Source organism: Diadema antillarum, unplaced genomic scaffold (assembly GCF_040938485.1).
Source record: "Diadema antillarum isolate AM-2024a unplaced genomic scaffold, OU_Dant_1.0 seq00000112_RagTag, whole genome shotgun sequence".
Classification (NCBI taxonomy): Eukaryota; Metazoa; Echinodermata; class Echinoidea; order Diadematoida; family Diadematidae; genus Diadema; species Diadema antillarum.
In genome coordinates this window covers 854552-872612 of record NW_027271196.1, presented here as the reverse complement: position 1 = coordinate 872612, position 18061 = coordinate 854552, and the positions used below count along the sequence as shown (strand labels likewise).

The 18061-nt window shown below is 37.4% G+C and overlaps 1 protein-coding gene across 1 annotated transcript in view; it reads right to left on the bottom strand.

Moving 5' to 3' along the window:
* The window catches only part of LOC139727037 (mesenchyme-specific cell surface glycoprotein-like), a 58030-nt gene that overhangs the window by 20850 nt on the left and 19119 nt on the right, over positions 1-18061 (bottom strand). The window contains exon 2 of the mRNA XM_071638017.1: positions 6486-6852. Within this exon, the coding sequence (XP_071494118.1) occupies positions 6486-6711 (226 nt within the window). The 5' untranslated portion in view covers positions 6712-6852. The remainder of the gene's footprint in view (positions 1-6485; positions 6853-18061) is intronic.

Here is an 18061-nt window from a genome sequence, read left to right as displayed (position 1 = left end):
AAAAGCTAATAAATTATCTCTCAATCTTCAAAAAACAAAATATATGCTTTTCAGCAACTCCATTGAGGCACTACCTCCTGATATTATTTCTGATGGCACACCACTGGAAAATGTTTCTTATATCAAATTTCTGGGAATAACAGTTGATAATAAGCTTTCATGGAAATTTCATATTGATAGTATATGTAAGATTATTTCTCGAAACATCGGTATAATCAACAAGATTAAATTTTGTCTTCCTTTGTCGTCCCTGCTTACATTATATTCATCCCTCATATTGCCTTATTTAAATTACGGTATTCTTGTATGGGGAAATACATATCAAACTCTTTTGGATAAATTACTTCTGCTACAAAAGAAGTCACTGCGTATTATATGTCACACTGCATATTTGTCTCATACTGATCCGTTATTTTTTGAAAACAAAATATTTAAAATTAAAGATTTGTATTTGTTTAATTTAGGACAATTTATGTATAATTACAATAAGAATAATCTTCCATATATATTTGAATCAATGTTTTCAAAAAATCAATCTGTTCATAATTATCCTACAAGGCAATCCAACGAATTTCATTTACCATTTTTTAGGACTTTGCTGGCTCAGCAAACCTTCATCTACGAGGGGCCTAAGTATTGGAACTCACTTCCCAACGACATAATAGCAGCACAAACTTTGAATTCTTTTAAGAACAAATTAAAATTCTTTCTGTTGAAATCTTATGATATACAACCAAATTAGATTCGGTTTCATTCTCTCAATCAAGTCGTTTGTTTGTTTGTTTGTTTGTTTGTTTTTTTTACAAGTATTAAGATATCACACAGAAATCATCTTTTAAGGAAAACAATCCGTCTAACATAAGTTTACCTCAGATATTTATTTTATTGTACCAGTAACAGTGAGTCTATTCTCTTTCTCTTTTTTTATATCCGTTCCTATGCATTCATACGCCGGCATATGCACCCAATCAATCGCAATTTCAAACCAGGGAGCGTTGTATTGTTTTGTTATTGCATTTAATCATGAAGTACAGTATGCTTGTGTCCACGATGGCGCGTGTTGTACCATAGTCTCATTTCCCCCTTTTTTGTTCTTTTTTTTCTTCTTCTTTTTTTCCCCTTCCTAAGTTAATTTCATGTCAGTTGACCTATTGGAAGTTTGCAACTGCGATACCACCGAACAGACAATATCGAATACTCAACGCTACGTAGTAATTCCTTTACCCTTTACTAGGCATTGTCTGGATCTGAGGATTCTTTGTGATCTCAGTTAGGGCATTCTGTTACTTTCACACGTAATATTATGGTTTAACTTTTTCTTGATTATTTAACCTCTCTAGAGAGATTTATGTGTGATTTTTGAAAATAATAAATAATACCAAAAAAAAATTCTTTTCAGTTTGTATGTATGTGTGTGTGTGTGTGTGTGTGTGTGTATGTGCGTGTGTGTCTGTCTGTGAGTTGGGGGGGGAGAAGTTATTCCCTGACTGCTCTCATGGCGAGCTCTACTTGTTTACACAATGGGAGTATTATGATTTTTTTGTTTCATTTGTTTGTTTCTTTGTTTGTTTTTTATCATTATTGTTGTTGTTGTTGTTTTTGTGAAGGGGAGGGGAGGTTTCCGTAATCATCTTTCTTGCACACAACGGTTTCTTCTTTGTTATTCTTCTGCGTTGTTGTTGTTTTTTTCAGCACTGCAGTTTCTAATGGTGAGCGGTGCTTTCTGTTTTCCCGGGGGAGGAGTGCTTTTGACTGTTATAATGTTGAGATTTTATTGTTATCGCAGCGGGAATATTTTGACTTTTTTTGTTTGTTTGTTTGTTTGTTTGTTTGTTTGTTTGTTTGGTTAACATTGAGGGGATGGTTCCGGAATCATCTTTATTTGTTCTTTTGTTCTGTTTTGGGGTGTTTTTTTTTTGGGGGGGGGGCGGGGGGAGGGGAGGTTGATAATTATTTCAGTTTCTGACAGAGAGCACTGCCTATTGTTTTCTTATCATTTTGACGGAATTATGATTTCTATAGGCACCATACTGATAAATTCTACAACGGAAATATTTCAAGGCTTACGATCATGGAGTCCCTTCATGCATTGACAAATTCCATTGAATTTATTTGCGTAACAGTCAGTTGCCATGATAGACTGACGACTTGCTATACTTTGTCATCGTTCAGACGTGGAAACAATTGATCAAGAGATGATTTTGATTTGATTTTGATTTTGATTTTATATCTGAATTTCTTTTCATAAATAAATGAAATACAAAGTCAATTGAACGAACTAATTGAGCATAGTATAATTTGAATCTGACAGCTAAAACAATTTAATGATTAATTCAAATATCCAACATTTTTTTTCTGACACAATGCGAAAATGAAAATAAAGAAATTACTTTATGCATACATCTATGCAAACATAAGTTCCCGTATATCTATTGTTCAAAGACAAATCGGGCAACTCTTGATGTACAGAAATTCAGGAGACCATCATCATAAGCAAACGCTTGAAGAGGACAATGGCCCCAGAAATGATTGTCTAAATAATACGACATTGTAGGAATATAACATACAAGTCACCACTCTCCACAGGTCTCAACAAGTCACCACTCTCTCCTTTCCAATTTAATTCATCATTCTGTATCGGTGCATCCAGGGGATTTTCCCTGCTGTAATTCTGACCTCAATCGATAAAGTCAAAGACAGTCAATTTATATGATAATATGTAGAAGCATATTATAAGCATATGATAAGTGTAATAGCAGAAGCCCTGAAGTCCTGTATTAATACAAAAGCTTTTTGCCTACAGTTTCATATTTCGAAAATAAAGACAATTTTACCTTCCATTTGTCATGGTTGAACGATTTCTAGCGCAAGGTAAAAAATGTACTTTGAGCATAGAACAAGTCTTCCGCTCTGCTGTTTGTCAAAAATGCACAGTGGGCACCATTGTCATGATTGTACTTATAGAATACAAAAACAGGTCTTGCGCTGATGAAATACAATGGAATGATGTCTCGGCAATCTCAAAACGAATCACTCAAGCGTGAAAACAAAAACAAAAAAACACGAAGAATGTGTGAATGTAGTTGAATTGTCTCTTTGGAAATGCGGAAAACGAATGTTCACCGTTTGTTTAATTTAAATGACACCATTATATGAAATACCCTTTGTTTAAAAAAGAAATGCAATTATTTTCTTGATGGCCATTCATAACTATGACACATCTTATTCAATGTCACTGTTAAGGCATATGGTCTAAGTGTATGGTCTAAATGTATTTGCCAATTACCGTCGTGATAAGTTCCACCTATATCAATTCTGTTCAGGCGTTGATCGGCATTTATCTGTCAAAATGTGTTGTTTTTCCAGAGTGTCTCAATGGCACTATTAAACCACTGTCAATATTGTTATCATAACAACCGCTGATTTTACTGCAGCATGTGGTCTGTTTGTTCTCTTGTATTTTTTAAAAGAGTTGTCTACACCCCACCCCCCCCCCCCATATTTTGCCATTTTGTCCTGAATTCGGTCGTAAGCTGTACCTATGCTCCTTAATTTTGCTCTTTACACTATAGATTTCCGATGGGACCTACATCGTATTTCTGTAGCATATTTACTTTGATTTAAATTTGATATGATATAATTGACCACCAAATCTTACTGCGCATCCAAGCTAGATATCATGTATCATCTTCTTTTGTTACATTCCATGTCTTTTTTTTTCTATTAAAAAAACGAAAGTAAATTGAACTTAAAAATGACATCCGTCACATTGTTGGGAGACCTTATACGAGGCACAATAGGTATTAACGGTCCCACCCTTAAATGGTTTGAAAATTATTTATCTGAGAGAAAAATAGTAACTAATATAGGTAATTGTACCTCCGAAGAACTGGATATTAAGCTCGGTGTGCCACAGGGATCGATATTGGGTCCATTGTTGTTTATTATATTTATCAACGACCTACCTTCCATATTTAATTCATGTAATGTGCATTTATATGCGGATGATACCGTTATTCATTTTTCTCATAAAGACCCACAAAAAGTACAAACAATTTTGAATAAGGAATTATTTGTTTTAGATAATTGGATATGTAAGAACAAATTGAAAATTAATTATGATAAAACTGTGAGTATGTTAATTGGTAATAGATGTATGTTGAAAAGATATAACAGTTTGGATTTGAGTATAAAAAGATATGAAATTAATCAGGTTAAAAGTTTGAAATACCTAGGATTGTATTGATGAAGAACTCAGATGGGACGTTCATGTATATTATCTGTGTGAAAAAGTAGGCCGTATGATTTCTTTCCTTCGTCGTTTGACATATTTCATAAACAGAAATTCTTTGAATATGATGCAATGTTACGCAATGTTATTTGGGGAATCCTATTGTGAAAAAATATAAATCAACTGCAAGAACTACAAAATTGAGCAGGAAGAATTATTCTGAAGATTAATCCTAAATCACATTTTTCTGTCAGGTCAATGCATGATATATTACAGTGGGAAACGTCAAAATCCCATCAAAATTTTCACATCGGAGTAATGATTTTCAAGATTTTGAATAATTTAACACCTACCAATTTACACGAAAATATATTCTATTCCCCTAAACCCTACCAATTTCGGCACAGTAACCTCAGCCTTCCAAAACCTCGGACAAACTTTTGCAAACGTGCATTTTTCTACAGGGGAGCCAAACTATATAAAAGCTTTCCGCATGCTGTACGTGACTGTAAGTCATTGAAGGATTTTAAACGGTCCCTTTTTGAATTGGTTTAATCCCATCTGTGTCAACTTATTTATATATATATATATATATATTTCTGATACACAAGAAATGTATCTACACTTTTCAAGAAAGTGTATTTTGCCTTGAGATTTTGTACAATATTGCATTATAAATTAATATTTCATGAGATTATTATACTTTTGTATTTATTTAATATGTAATATCTTCTACTCTTTTTTCTTTCTTTCTCATACCCCTTTATAACTGGTCCCCATGGAATACCAGCGGCACCAGAAAAGTGCAGCTGATTATGGGCTATCCAGCCGTTATCTTTATATAATCCTACATTCTATTCTTTTTGTATATCGATGATGTGTCACACTATTCATTTGCCATGTATGTATGTTTCATTTTATGCATGATGTATCATTTTCCTTGTACCTTATATGTTGTCTTTTATATCTGTATGTATGTTATGACGGAAATAAAACAAACAAACAAAGGGTAATTCAAGGCCAATTCCATGTTTGTCTGAGAAGAACGAGTAAAAATTTACAAGCACAATAGTAGAAAGTTGATCAACATCAGATTTAAAGTAGCAAAGTTATGAAATGTTGAAAATTTGCTATTCTTTGCAAAACTCTACCAAATAGTTCATGCGAATATGCAAATGTCACCTTGTGATGTCATAAGCCATAAGTCAATTACAGTAGGATTATATATTATGGCCTACTCGTGTTTTAACCAAAAACTTAAGATTTTAGGATGCTGTGTAAAAACTATACGGCAAGTTATGAGACGATTACATTGTCAACTCACTATTTGCATATTCATATTGATTGTTCGAGATCAATTTTCGCGAAAAAACACAAATATTCATACTTTTATAGCTTCTCTAATTTTCAGCCAATTAGGATCAAATTTTCATTTTTGTGGTTGTAAAATTGTACTCTTTCTTTCCAAACTAACTTTTAATTGGCATGGAGTTCCCCTTTAAAATACACGTCCCTGTCCGAGGGTGCGAAATACCCACACTAGTCACCTAAACAAAAAGTATTCTCTGGGATCATCCCAGAGAAGAAAGGTCTTATTGCCTCGGGAAAGAGGACTATTCAAAACACGTGCATCGAGCTGTATGGGAAACGACCTGTACCAACACGGTGTTGAGGAGGATCTCACGTACACATCAATTGACGATCCGGTACCCATTCAGTGAGAATATGCGTTAGAAAGCAATCATTCCCCAATAACAATCAGCAAATAAGTCAGTCAGTCAGTCAATCAATCAATTGATCAATCAATCAATCAATCAATCAATCAATCAATCAATCAATCAATCACTCATCTAGCCTATCAGTTCCGTAATATACCGTCTTATACACATAAAAAGCTCGCACACTCTTTAAGCCCTCAAGAAAGTTTGCTGCTGAAGCTGCCATCTTACCAGCATTGAATAGGCACCTCTGAAAGATTGTGACAACAAACACTACGTAGGAGAAATAGGGGAATTACGGCATGGAACTGGTTAAGGGTCATCAAAATGTGAAGAAAGTCTGAGAGACAGAAATGAATTGAATTGCATTGCATTGCATTGCATTGCATTGAATTGGATCAAATTGAACTGAATTGAGTTGAATCATATTGAATTGAATTGAATTGAATTGAATTGAATTGAATTGAATTGAATTGAATTGAATTGAATTGAATTAAACTGGAATTGAAATGACATCAAAAAAACCTCAGGCCCACCTGATATGTAAAGCAGATGATTATGGTGATCGTAGGTGCTCTGTTCTGACGCACCCCCGGCGATTTTATACAGGCCTGTTCCGTTGACGTCGTAATCATAGGGGACGTAAAGTACCGAGATCGGGTCGAGGACGATCCTCGCCTCGACAAAGCAGAAGAGCGACGCAGCGGCGACGGAAAGGACAAGAAGAGAGTTTCGCACTCGCGCCATCAGATTCGGATCCATGATTCAAAGTGTGTGTCGTCTGCTCAGGATATCTTTGAGTGGGTCGTTCACGTCATAGGCAGTAGACCAATGCCCTAGTGAGCAGTCTATGAGCGAGACAGGAATCAGCAAATAATTATCCTCTCTGCGTTGGATTGGTTCCTGTTTGTGCAAAGACAGAAAAGAGATCACAATGTAATCTTAGTCATTATGCCAGATCTGCTCTTCACCTGAATCAGAGCGCCCTCTATATTGTCGCCTTATCTCTCTCTCTCTCTCTCTCTCTCTCTCTCTTTCTCCCCGCATTTCCCCCAATCACACTTTGATTGACATTAATGACAATCAGACATTAATGATCCAAAACTTATGGCCGTCAATGCATTTTCTTATTCTGATATTTAAAGGGAACGCAAACCCAAAGTGAAATGTGGATTGAGTGAAAGCATTAACGTTTAATAGTAGAACATATCAGTGAAAGTTAGAGCAAAATCGGACAATCGATGCAAAAGTTATGAATTCTTAAAGTTTTGGTGTTAGAACCGCTGGATGAGGAGACTACTAGAGGTTATGACGTATGAGTGGACAACACTATAAAGAAAATATAAAAGGAATTCCACAAAAATTTACTTTTCTAGCAAAATGAAAGCGTACTGGACTAACCGCAGTCAGAAAGCAGGGGGAATAATTGCTACCCCTAACATATTCCAGTATCAAGTTGATGGAATGTGTAATTTTCATGAGAAATGAATTTTTACTGAATTCCCTTTTCATTCTCTTTATATTGTAGTCCACTCATACGTCATAACCTCTAGTAGTCTCCTTACCCAGCAGTTCCAACACCAAAACTTTAAAAATTCATAACTTTTGCATCGATTGCCAGATTTTTCTCAAACTTTCACTGATGTGTTCTACTAATGTTACTGCTTTCACTCAATCCACATTGCTCTTTGGGTTTAAGTTCCCTTTAACACAAGAAACCCACATCAAAAGCTGCGGGAAGATATCAGCCGCCATACTCGTCTGTTCGTCAAACACAACATAAGATGATCAATTGCATTGGGAAAAACATATTTACGCCTAGTAGTGGAAGAAAGAAAAAAACGTCCTTGGCGAGTGTACCTGCATAAGCAGGGTAAAGAACCGAGAAAACCACCTGAGACCTTTGATTAAACCAATGTAATGATCTGTAGTTGATATAGCAGTACCCCCCCCCCCCAAAAAAAAAAAAAAAATCTAAAAAGAATTCATGCGAAAAGAATCTTTTTGATGGTCACACATGCTATTTTTGTATTAATAAAAACATTGGATCAGAAGTCTGTATTTCTGCTGTTGTCAAGAAGATTTTATTTCCTCCTACATTCTAACTTATGAAAATACATTTTCTCCCCCCCCCCCCCCGTCACTTTATTATGTATGGCCACTCGTATTATAATAGTCGTAGCCTTGATATGATATTATTGCATCCATGTGATTTTGTGTACATCGGATGTGTTCAGTATCGCGCCATTGAGCCAAGTACTGGAGATCGAGTCCATATCGGCCGATAATCTATTGGATATTTATCATTGAGTTTTAATGTGACAATTTTGAACGACAATATCTTGAAAAAAAAATTCAAAATGCACGCGTGATGGGGCTTGCTATTATAGCCAAATGCAAAACTCACGACACTCCATGTACTATACCTGCTTCTCAGATTGCTTAAATTCTTAATTCTCGTATTGTTCCACAGCCGAATCAGCTGCGAATCCACCCGACTACACGCACTCGGGTGGATTCAGGAGCATTCTGTTTTCCTTCCCGAATGGGCGAAAATTCGGGAGGGATTCGGCTCGTTTTGGAATTTTCAAAATCATCCGAATACCCTTCAAAATACTCCCGAATGTGGCCGCGACAATTTTCATTTGGGCCACATTCGGGATATATTTGGATGGAATTCGGTTGGATTCGGGGAGGCAGTCGGGGCATTCTTGGGAGATTCGGGCCTATAGGACAGTTATCATCTAGCCAAATAGACCCGAATATCACGAATAGAGACGAATCTGCCCAGAATGCCCCGAATACCTCCCCGAATCTATCTGAATCGTCAATTCGAATATAGAGCAGAAAATAGGCAAGTGAGCCGAATAGGAGCCGAATAGGTCGATTGAGTATCCATAAATGACTCAAATAGCCTTGCGAATATAGCCAGATTGGCGATTCTGCCCTAATTTTGGACCTATTCGGAATCTATTCGTCTCTGATTCGGGGAGCTCCCCGAATCAGAGACGAAAGGGTTCAGAATCCACCGAATCCATCCGATTCAGGTTATATTCGGGCAGAAATCAGTCCAAATTTATTCGGAAGAATTCGGCTTTGGTGTATTCTTTCAGCTTTAACACAAGTTTTTCTCTGCTGTCTCCTTCGTGTGTTGTTTTTCATTAATGCAATTAGAATGATGCATAAAGAAATAAGGCAGTTTAGAGGGCGTCTTCTCTGATTATGGCATTTAAAGTGATTTACCCCTTCCATCCAGTTCATTGATGATCGGAAGGATTTTGTCAGGGTGGTTCTCCGGTTCGAGTTCACGAAAAGCGGTCATAGCGTCCGTATAAAGCAAGACACTTTGTCATCACCTCCTATAGTATAACTGTGGAGTGGATTTGAAGCCCACTGTCCACGGCTTATATGCATTAAATCACACCTACATAATAAGTGAACACGTAAACTATAGATGTGAATTTAAAACCTCAATGAAACTTATCCCATCGAACGAGCAACACCGAAACAGCAAGTAAACGGAGTTGAGAAGTTAGGCATGTCTATATTGGGATTGTACATCTATTCGAAAGGATTGTATTGCATGCGAATCACTATAAAGTCTCTGATAGTGACAGAGAGTGAACGTCATGGGTTGGAGATTCAATAGCGCTCACGGACTCCAAACGAATCAATATTTGATATTGTAGCATACACGCAATATGTTGGAACGAGGCATCAATGACAAGGCAAAGTACGGGTAAAGAAAACAAAGACGTAAAAACAAATGCAGTCTGTATCGACAAAAAAAAAAAATCGTAAGTTGACAGTGAAAACAAGTGAACGTTCATGCCAAACATTGCTCATGAAAATGCTGCAAATTGTGATATCATTTTGAGAAGCACATGATACTAAGAGTATATCACCGCTAGGGCGAGTTGGTTCTGGTTGCACAATGACATCAAACAATTTTTTGTAAGACGCTGATTTTTTATGTGCCTCACCAGGGGCGGATCCAGGAATTCCGTAAAGAGGGGGCGCGTTTACAAAGTTAAAGGGGGGCGCACGCACCCCTCCCCCATTTTTTCTTTTTATTTCTTTTGTTTCAACAAAAAAATAAAGGGGGGCGTGCGCCGGTTGCAGTCCTCCCTGGATCCGCCCTTGCTCACTGAATTAATCGGTAGCGTGCGATTTTCCCGGATTCAAGGCGCCCCCTACGATTTCCGTGCATAGTACAGCTGTATGACAAGCGCAATCACTGCATGACTTATAACAGACTTTGATATGCGCCGCGATTGCTCTTCACATGGGCGGAACGAACATGCCTCTACTAGTCCATGGGCCAGGCCAGATATTGGTACCATCTGAGGTGGCAATACCTTTTTGGTGTCATTTTGTTTGTCGGGCATAGATATGATTATCAAGCTATGATAGCATTTCCAAATGAGTAGCTTAGTCATAGTAAATGAATTTTAAACCAATTTGGTCTCGTTGTTATATCCCTGTACTTCTGAATCGAGACCAACCGCTATACAAAGAAGAACACTGTCTTCTGTATGTTCACAGGTATTCTGTTGTAAACGCGGTGCGCTTAGTCTTTATTCAAGGCAGCAAAGGGAATATCCAAGGGTTATGATGTCCACAGCGCTTAGTCTAATATTCAAGACTGCGAAGGGAATATCCAAAGCTTATAAATACAGTGTATATCCCTTTATCTAAAAACAACAACAACAAAAAAGCAATTTCTAGTGAATTCTAGCGTATTTTTCAATTAGTTATCATTTTCCGCTGAAAACGCTACGGTGAAAACGCTAATACCACGCCAATGTCGCTTTATTTCCATCCAACAATGAAAGATTATGCAAAAACAATGTACCGGTACACTACAATACATTATAATTAATAATGTTGTCAATGAACAGAGTGATTTTTGTTTAAAACTGATGTATTTGTTGAGAGGGTGGTATAAAAACAGTATAGATAATCCCTTTTATTAGGAACTTTAGATATGATTAACGGTACATTGTTCCAGATAAAGACTAAGCGCACCGCGTGGCAGCTGTGGACATCATAACCCTTTGGATATTCCCTTCGCTGCCTTGAATAAAGACTAAGCGCACCGCGTTTACAACAGAACACCTGTGGACATGCAGAAGGCAGTGCTCGTATTTGTATAGCGGTTAGTTTCGATTCGGAAGTATAGGGATATAAAAACGAGCCCAAATTGGTTAAAAATTCATTTATTATGACTAAGCTACTCATTTGGAAATGCTATCATAGCTTGATAAGCATATCTATGTCCGACAAACAAAATGACACCAAAAAGGTTTTGCCACCTCGGATGGTACCAACAACCCATTTTTCGGCTCTTGGCCCATGGACTATACGTACCGACATCATACCGCGCTGATTTATTCTCATGATTGACGTTCACTAAGTGGGAGGTACAAGCCCAACGTACATGTATTTACAAATGTAAAAGGGCTGTATATATGTTGATGGTGATGATGGTGTGGGTGTGGTCCACTAATAGATCAATGGTAAAGGCAGAAGGGCGTATACATTGCACAACCTGTCCGTGACAATACGGTCAACCTCACTTAAGTCGAACCTAGGGGCACCGAAGACGAAAAAAAAAAAATCAACTTACGTGAATTTCGACTTACACAATACAGTTAATTACAGTTTTATACATGATAATTATCATCGTGTTTGGCCCGGCAGATTTTGTTTTCTTCATCTTTGCCAATAAATATATTACTATACTTGTGCGAGATCGACTTAGGTGAGGTTGACTTTGCGTGAGACTGATATTGAATTAAATTAAATTGAAATGAATTTATTTTCCATTTCCATGACAACATGAACAAAAGACATGATACATAACATTGACACACAAGTAAAAATACAAATTACATATAAAGGGTTGCAAAAAAAAAGACAATATGAATGGCAAATGGATGGATCTCCAGAAAGTAATAAGATAACATAACTTGAAGATCCAACAACAATCATAAAGTATAAGTTTTTGTTTTCTTTAAAGGGCGCAACAAACATTGACATTGCACATCAAGAACATTGAGACATTTGTACATACACAAATACACACACACACACACACACACACACACAATAACTCTGGCCATCACTTTCAGCCTACGTCAAAGCATTTAAAATCACAGGTGTAGTTGCAAAATGTGAGAATCAAACTAGGACTGTTGTGCTTATAAGTATTGTTCTAACATGATGGCACATACATTTCTCGCGCTCGACGTCATGCAGTTGCCAGAGAGAGAGAGAGTATCATGTACTTTTAATGATAGACTGTGGTGTGGTAGTCACATTATGTTTTCTTTAATAGAAGTCCAATTCCCGATCACATCCTTTGACAGGATACGGAAATTTCATCTCTTTGAGGTATCATCTGTTTGTTCGGAAGGGAATGTATGTGTCATAGTTGCGTGTGACGTGAGTAAACTTTCGAATCATGATAGGTAGGAAAACAATAACATCGGAATGTGATGACTTACTAGCGCGTCACAATGTAATTAAAAAAAGTTATACATTTACTTCATCAGTTTCCAAATGCAAAAAGCTCATTATTATACATACACATACAATAATTCAAGACAACATGATGCGTAAAGCAACACGTGTACTCTAGATACATATTAAAGACATCATTTACCATTTGCAGACGAAACATAAATCCAGTTCTCAATGGTTTTAGAGCTTCAAAATAGTTCTAAAATGTGAGCGAGGAATAGAAACTAGTGTAGAAAAGTTAATCAGTATAATCAATGTTAAGTATTGTTAAATAAAAAAAAAGTGAACAAATTGTTTAGACTAAACCGTCTGCAGTTGGTTTAGAGAGAAAAATAGTGGTATCACCTTATTTTCGGCTTTATTGCAAAATCCTTATATTATGGTACGATGTTATGTGACACAACTGACCTACACATATATGCATCAAAAGTTATAACTGCTCCCTATGGTATACAGTACCTTTAATACTATACACTCGCTAAATCAAATTGTTTCCCTATCTCCCTGCCCGCGAGATGGAAGCTAAACGGCACACAACGTATTGTGCTGTAAACATTAAATCATCTGAACATGAAGAAACAGACATGAGGATAATAGATTACTGTCAATATTCTAGCGTTTTAACCGTGTGAACGGTATAGCCTAACGGTGAACACAGTGTGACGCATCGTGTTTTACAGTGTGAACGCAATGTACTACACAGTGTAAACACAATGTGAAATAGTGCATTCACACCGTTTACACTGTTTATACTCTCAAATTAAACACTGCGATCCACAGTGTGATCCACAGCGTGGTTCCAAAGAGCTACTTAGTACTACCGGGTCTAGGGCAATTACCCCGGACCCTTCCCCTGGCCCTAATCCTAATCCTAATCTTGAACCTAACCCTAACCCTTACCCAAATTCCTAACACTAAACCTAACCCTAACCCTAATCTTAACTCTAACCTTACCACTAACCAGTATTTAGTCGGGGGTAATTGCCCTCTGGGGGTAATTGCCCGGATACGAGTACTACCCACAGCACTTTGGTGGTTCACAGTGTGGTACACAGTGGTACACACTTTAATTCCCACTTGATTCACGCTGTGGCAGGGTTGGCTTGTCATGAAGAGACATACATGACAATGACAGATTACTGTCAATATGGTGTTTTGAAAAAAAAAATGACATTATCTTATTTTGGCGCAGAATGTCGCACCATAGAGCAAACTAATTTAATGCAACAGAGATAGAGTGAGAGAGGGTGAAGAAGAAGGTGAAGAAGAAGAAGAAGAAGAAGAAGAAGAAGAAGAAGATGAAAAAGAATAAGATGAAAAAGATGATGAAGAAAAAGATGATGAAGAAGAAGGGAAAGAAAAATAGAGAGAGGGAGAGAGAAAGGAATGAAATCACCTACCTTCAGTAATTGCGACGCAGGCATCGAAAGAAGGCGTGAGTGTGTTAGAACCATGTACAGCAGAAAAGTATATACCCACTGCCATTGCATATCGGGTAAAGTGTCCTCGTTGAACATTACCTAGATGGCAAATGAGTTGTCGTTGCGAGGTGCGCCTGCTATGACAAAAACTCCGTAGCGTGAATGACAGCGTATACATCTACAGAAATGCCAGGATATTGTTTCAGGTGGATCGTTCATGTCGACCTCTTTTGAACTCTGAGGTTGGAAACATTTTTCACAGTGTCTTGCGTCGAGTGTTGCTCATCATATGTAATACCCGGGCGTACTGCCAAATCTTATGGGGGGGGGGGGGGGAGAGAGAGAGAGAAGAGTGGGGAGGGGGGCTTGGAGAGAGGAAAAGGGAGAAGCTTTTGTGCAGCGGTACCCAAGACAAACAGATAACAATCGGCAGCGGTTTACCTGAAGAGATCTCTAGCCGCTTTACGCTCCGGGAATGTAATGTTATCCGGGGAGAGAAACGTTCAGTTCGGTTCCACAAGAAATATCCGGGCCAGCTAGTCCCCAGTTTCCGCAGCCCTAATCACTCGCAAAGTTTCGACCTTCCGTCGGTTCTTAACCCACATGAGAGTAATCGAACAACAGCGAACTTTGGGTTCGGCTCCATGCAATAAAGACAGCACAGACGGAATAGAAGCGGCCGTGTTTTTATGCTTCCCTGCCACCAAACTAGTTGTAAAAGACGGAGGTATATTTGCTCGCGCAACGAATTTGATTTTAAATCATTGCATAAATTCATTGCCGGTAAGAAATAATCTATTTCAATGGGGATTAACTGTTAATGATTTGCCCGAATTGCAACTCTAAAGAGGACACTGTTCATGCCTTCATTGAATGCAAATTCTACACAAAATTTTCTTACACATGCCTAGGTACAAAGGAGTTAGTTACAAGATATAGTACCAGGCACTATCAACAAAACTTATATCAAAAACGTTATATTAATTGTTGAAAATAGAGTGGAGAAGCCAGTATAGTATTTTTTTTTTTTATACAATAGTACTTCGGAGTATTGACATATTAAGCTTATTTCAGATCAAAACAAAGGCCTATCTATAGTCACGATAGAAGAAGCCGATCTTTTATAAAAACATGTATCGATGACAGAAATAAGAACGAGAATAGAAGCACAATCTCATATGAAACATATAGAAAAACGTTGAAAAAATGAACACATACGACGATAAGGGTTATTGAACCTCTAAAGCACGATTCTGTTTGTTTTACTCTCAATGTGATATCAGTATGATCATGTTATTTTGATTGTGCATTTTGAATGGTAAAGTAAATCTTCAGAAGAGGAGAAAAAATCAATCCTTCAATTAGAAAAAAAAAAAATAAGATGTACATTAAAGGTTGGCGCTGAATAGTTCAGCAGACCTCTACCAACATCAAACTATCGATGAATGATTCTCTCAAAAAGAAGAAAGAGCTTGAGACATAACATGAATTTCATCATACCAGTGGCGGATCCAGAGGGGGGGGGGGGTGCACCGGGCGCGCGCCCCCTCTTTATTTTATTTTTGTTGTTGTTGTTGTTGTTAAAACAAAAGAAATAAAACGAAAAAACGGGGTGCTTGCGCCCCCTTTAATTTTGCAAAGGAATTACGGAATTTCTGGATCTTGGATTTTGCATGCTCTTACATTTCATCAAGTATTATGTTTGATAATAAGTGGAATGGAATGTTGAACTATTGAGACTAGTTCAATGAGGAAGCGGATACAATATGCAGGGCGAGCAGGAGGATAAAATATCACTTACTGTTAGACTTTCAGAATTACTTCTGACTCGTTTGCTGTGTAGAAAATTATTCGTAGTGTAACTGAATCCGCCCGGAAGCTTTCTTGTAGCACTGACACGCGTAATCAGTGACAATTACGGAACCAGCAACTTCCGCTCAGCGTGTGAAGAAGATTACGTGAATTGCATAGAAGCCCAATTAGAAGCGAAACCGTAATTCGTTACCGATGTCGTCGATAGCATGATACATGTAGCGTGATTCTGGAAGCGCCCATATCTTATGGAATGGTAAGGTATAGTGCTGGATGGAATGGCATTGAAAGGAGTATTGTGTTATTTCAATGTAAATAATATATATTGTGTAAAATTCAAAGACAAACGAACAAAACGAACGTATCGGATAATCACGGCGAATTATATTCAGCAATACAAATAGGGTACTTCATAGCTTTACAGGGGACTTCACATTTAAACTAAACCGTTAAAATGCCATGGTATGGAAAATCTAGGAGCTCTAATCCTCACCATCATTCACTTGGCACAAAGTACTAACGTCAAACCAGTGGGCTCACGGAAAATGTTCCATATTAGTTGCAAGATGGGTTGCATTTGAGAAACTAGGTCCTTTAAGTTTTGTGGGTCTTTTTTTTTTAAGTTTCCTGCTCAAGTTGTGATTGGTACTCCCTCGCCTGCTATTGCATTCCACTTTCCCTTGACGCTGAAATGAAATGGCAGTATTGAATCTCGCGGAATGCATTCACAACAATATTGATTATTCCCTCCTTCTTGGCATACGAAGTAGCTTTTGATAATCGGCAAGATATTGCATACTCAGGCTCTTCCCAAAAGAAATAGACCGTCGTGGCTCAATTTCGGCTCATTAGAGTATTCAGTTCATGTACAAAATGTGTCCCATAATCGCTCTTTTCCACCTTATACTTTCATGGCATTCACGTAAGGTGTCTTGGAGATCCCTAAAGCAACAAAAACAAGCAAATAAACAAACGCTAAAGGAAACTAAAAGCATGCTAAGGGTATACTTTGTACTACGTGTATAGGCTATAATAATCGTGACTTCTCCTCAAAAATTATATCATATTATATCTTATTATATATATATATATATATACACACATATATATATATTTTATATATCTCTCTCTTATTTGATTGCAACGTACAAGATTTCAAATAAAATTTGGTACGAATTTTCAAAGGTGTTCGAAAGATGGATTTCCGTCCACACACGTTGGCAATCATTGGTAATTATACACCTTAAAGAAGGGGTGCAATAGGGTGACCACCAATGTTACCAAGAATGGCTGTGTCTTTAGGCTGCTGACATGACGAACTGTTCTTGGTTGATACAAGTATAAAGATATCATACAATCACGATTACGTTCTATGACTTTAGCCTTGACACCGGTAATGGTAAGTCCATAGGGTCCACGGTAAGTCAATGATTATATCTCTCTCTTAAATGTGTTCGACTTCTTGCCTCCATTGGTGGAGTCAATTAAGAAACAAGCACATTATTTTACCCTCGTTTAAAGGGATGGCGAAGTTTTGGTTTAGATGAGGATTTAGATTTCAACTTTTTGCGAGATGATTAGAAACTACTTATGAAATATTAAAGAGCAAACAATTCTAAGAGGAAATCAATGTTTATTGGATGAAAATCGGTTTTGAATGACTGCGATATAAAAAAAAAATAGTAAAACAAAGTGGTCATACTAAAAGGTGGGTCCCACTTCTTATTAGAACCTCTTTGTTTCTGGATATCTAAGCTATTTCAAAAACCAATTTCATCATAGACGTTGAATTCCTCTTAGACTTGCATGCTCTGTTATACAGTGTATTTAATTAGAGGTATCTAATCATCTCACATAAAAGGTTAGAAACATGAAGCCAGGTCTCAACCGAAAACATAAAAATCCCTCTAAGTCCAAACTGTGCAACTCACGTCCTAAAAGACGCAGTGTGTAGGCCTACATCTTAGGTCTTGCGTGAGGACTCCAATTTCATTCCAAGGACTCAAACCCGTGACTAAGCCCGTCAGACGTTCAGTCACGCGTTGCCAATCACTGAACCCAAACTTATCGATACCAAAAGACTGTAATTCTTCGTTTCCATGTCAAGATTTCCATCCTATATTGGGCACGAAGTAAGAACGACATTGACTGTCACAATTTCGCAATTTATGAAGCACATCCATTTTCCATCCTCGGATAGAGAAAGTAGATGAATTGCCAATGAATTTAAAGCCCGAATAAGAGAGAAGATACATAATATTCAGTGATAGAGAGCGGTAAATGGTGATCCATTCAATGGATTATATCTCAAGGTGTGTTGACCAGGTAAACTAGTCTCGTTAATGAAATAATTC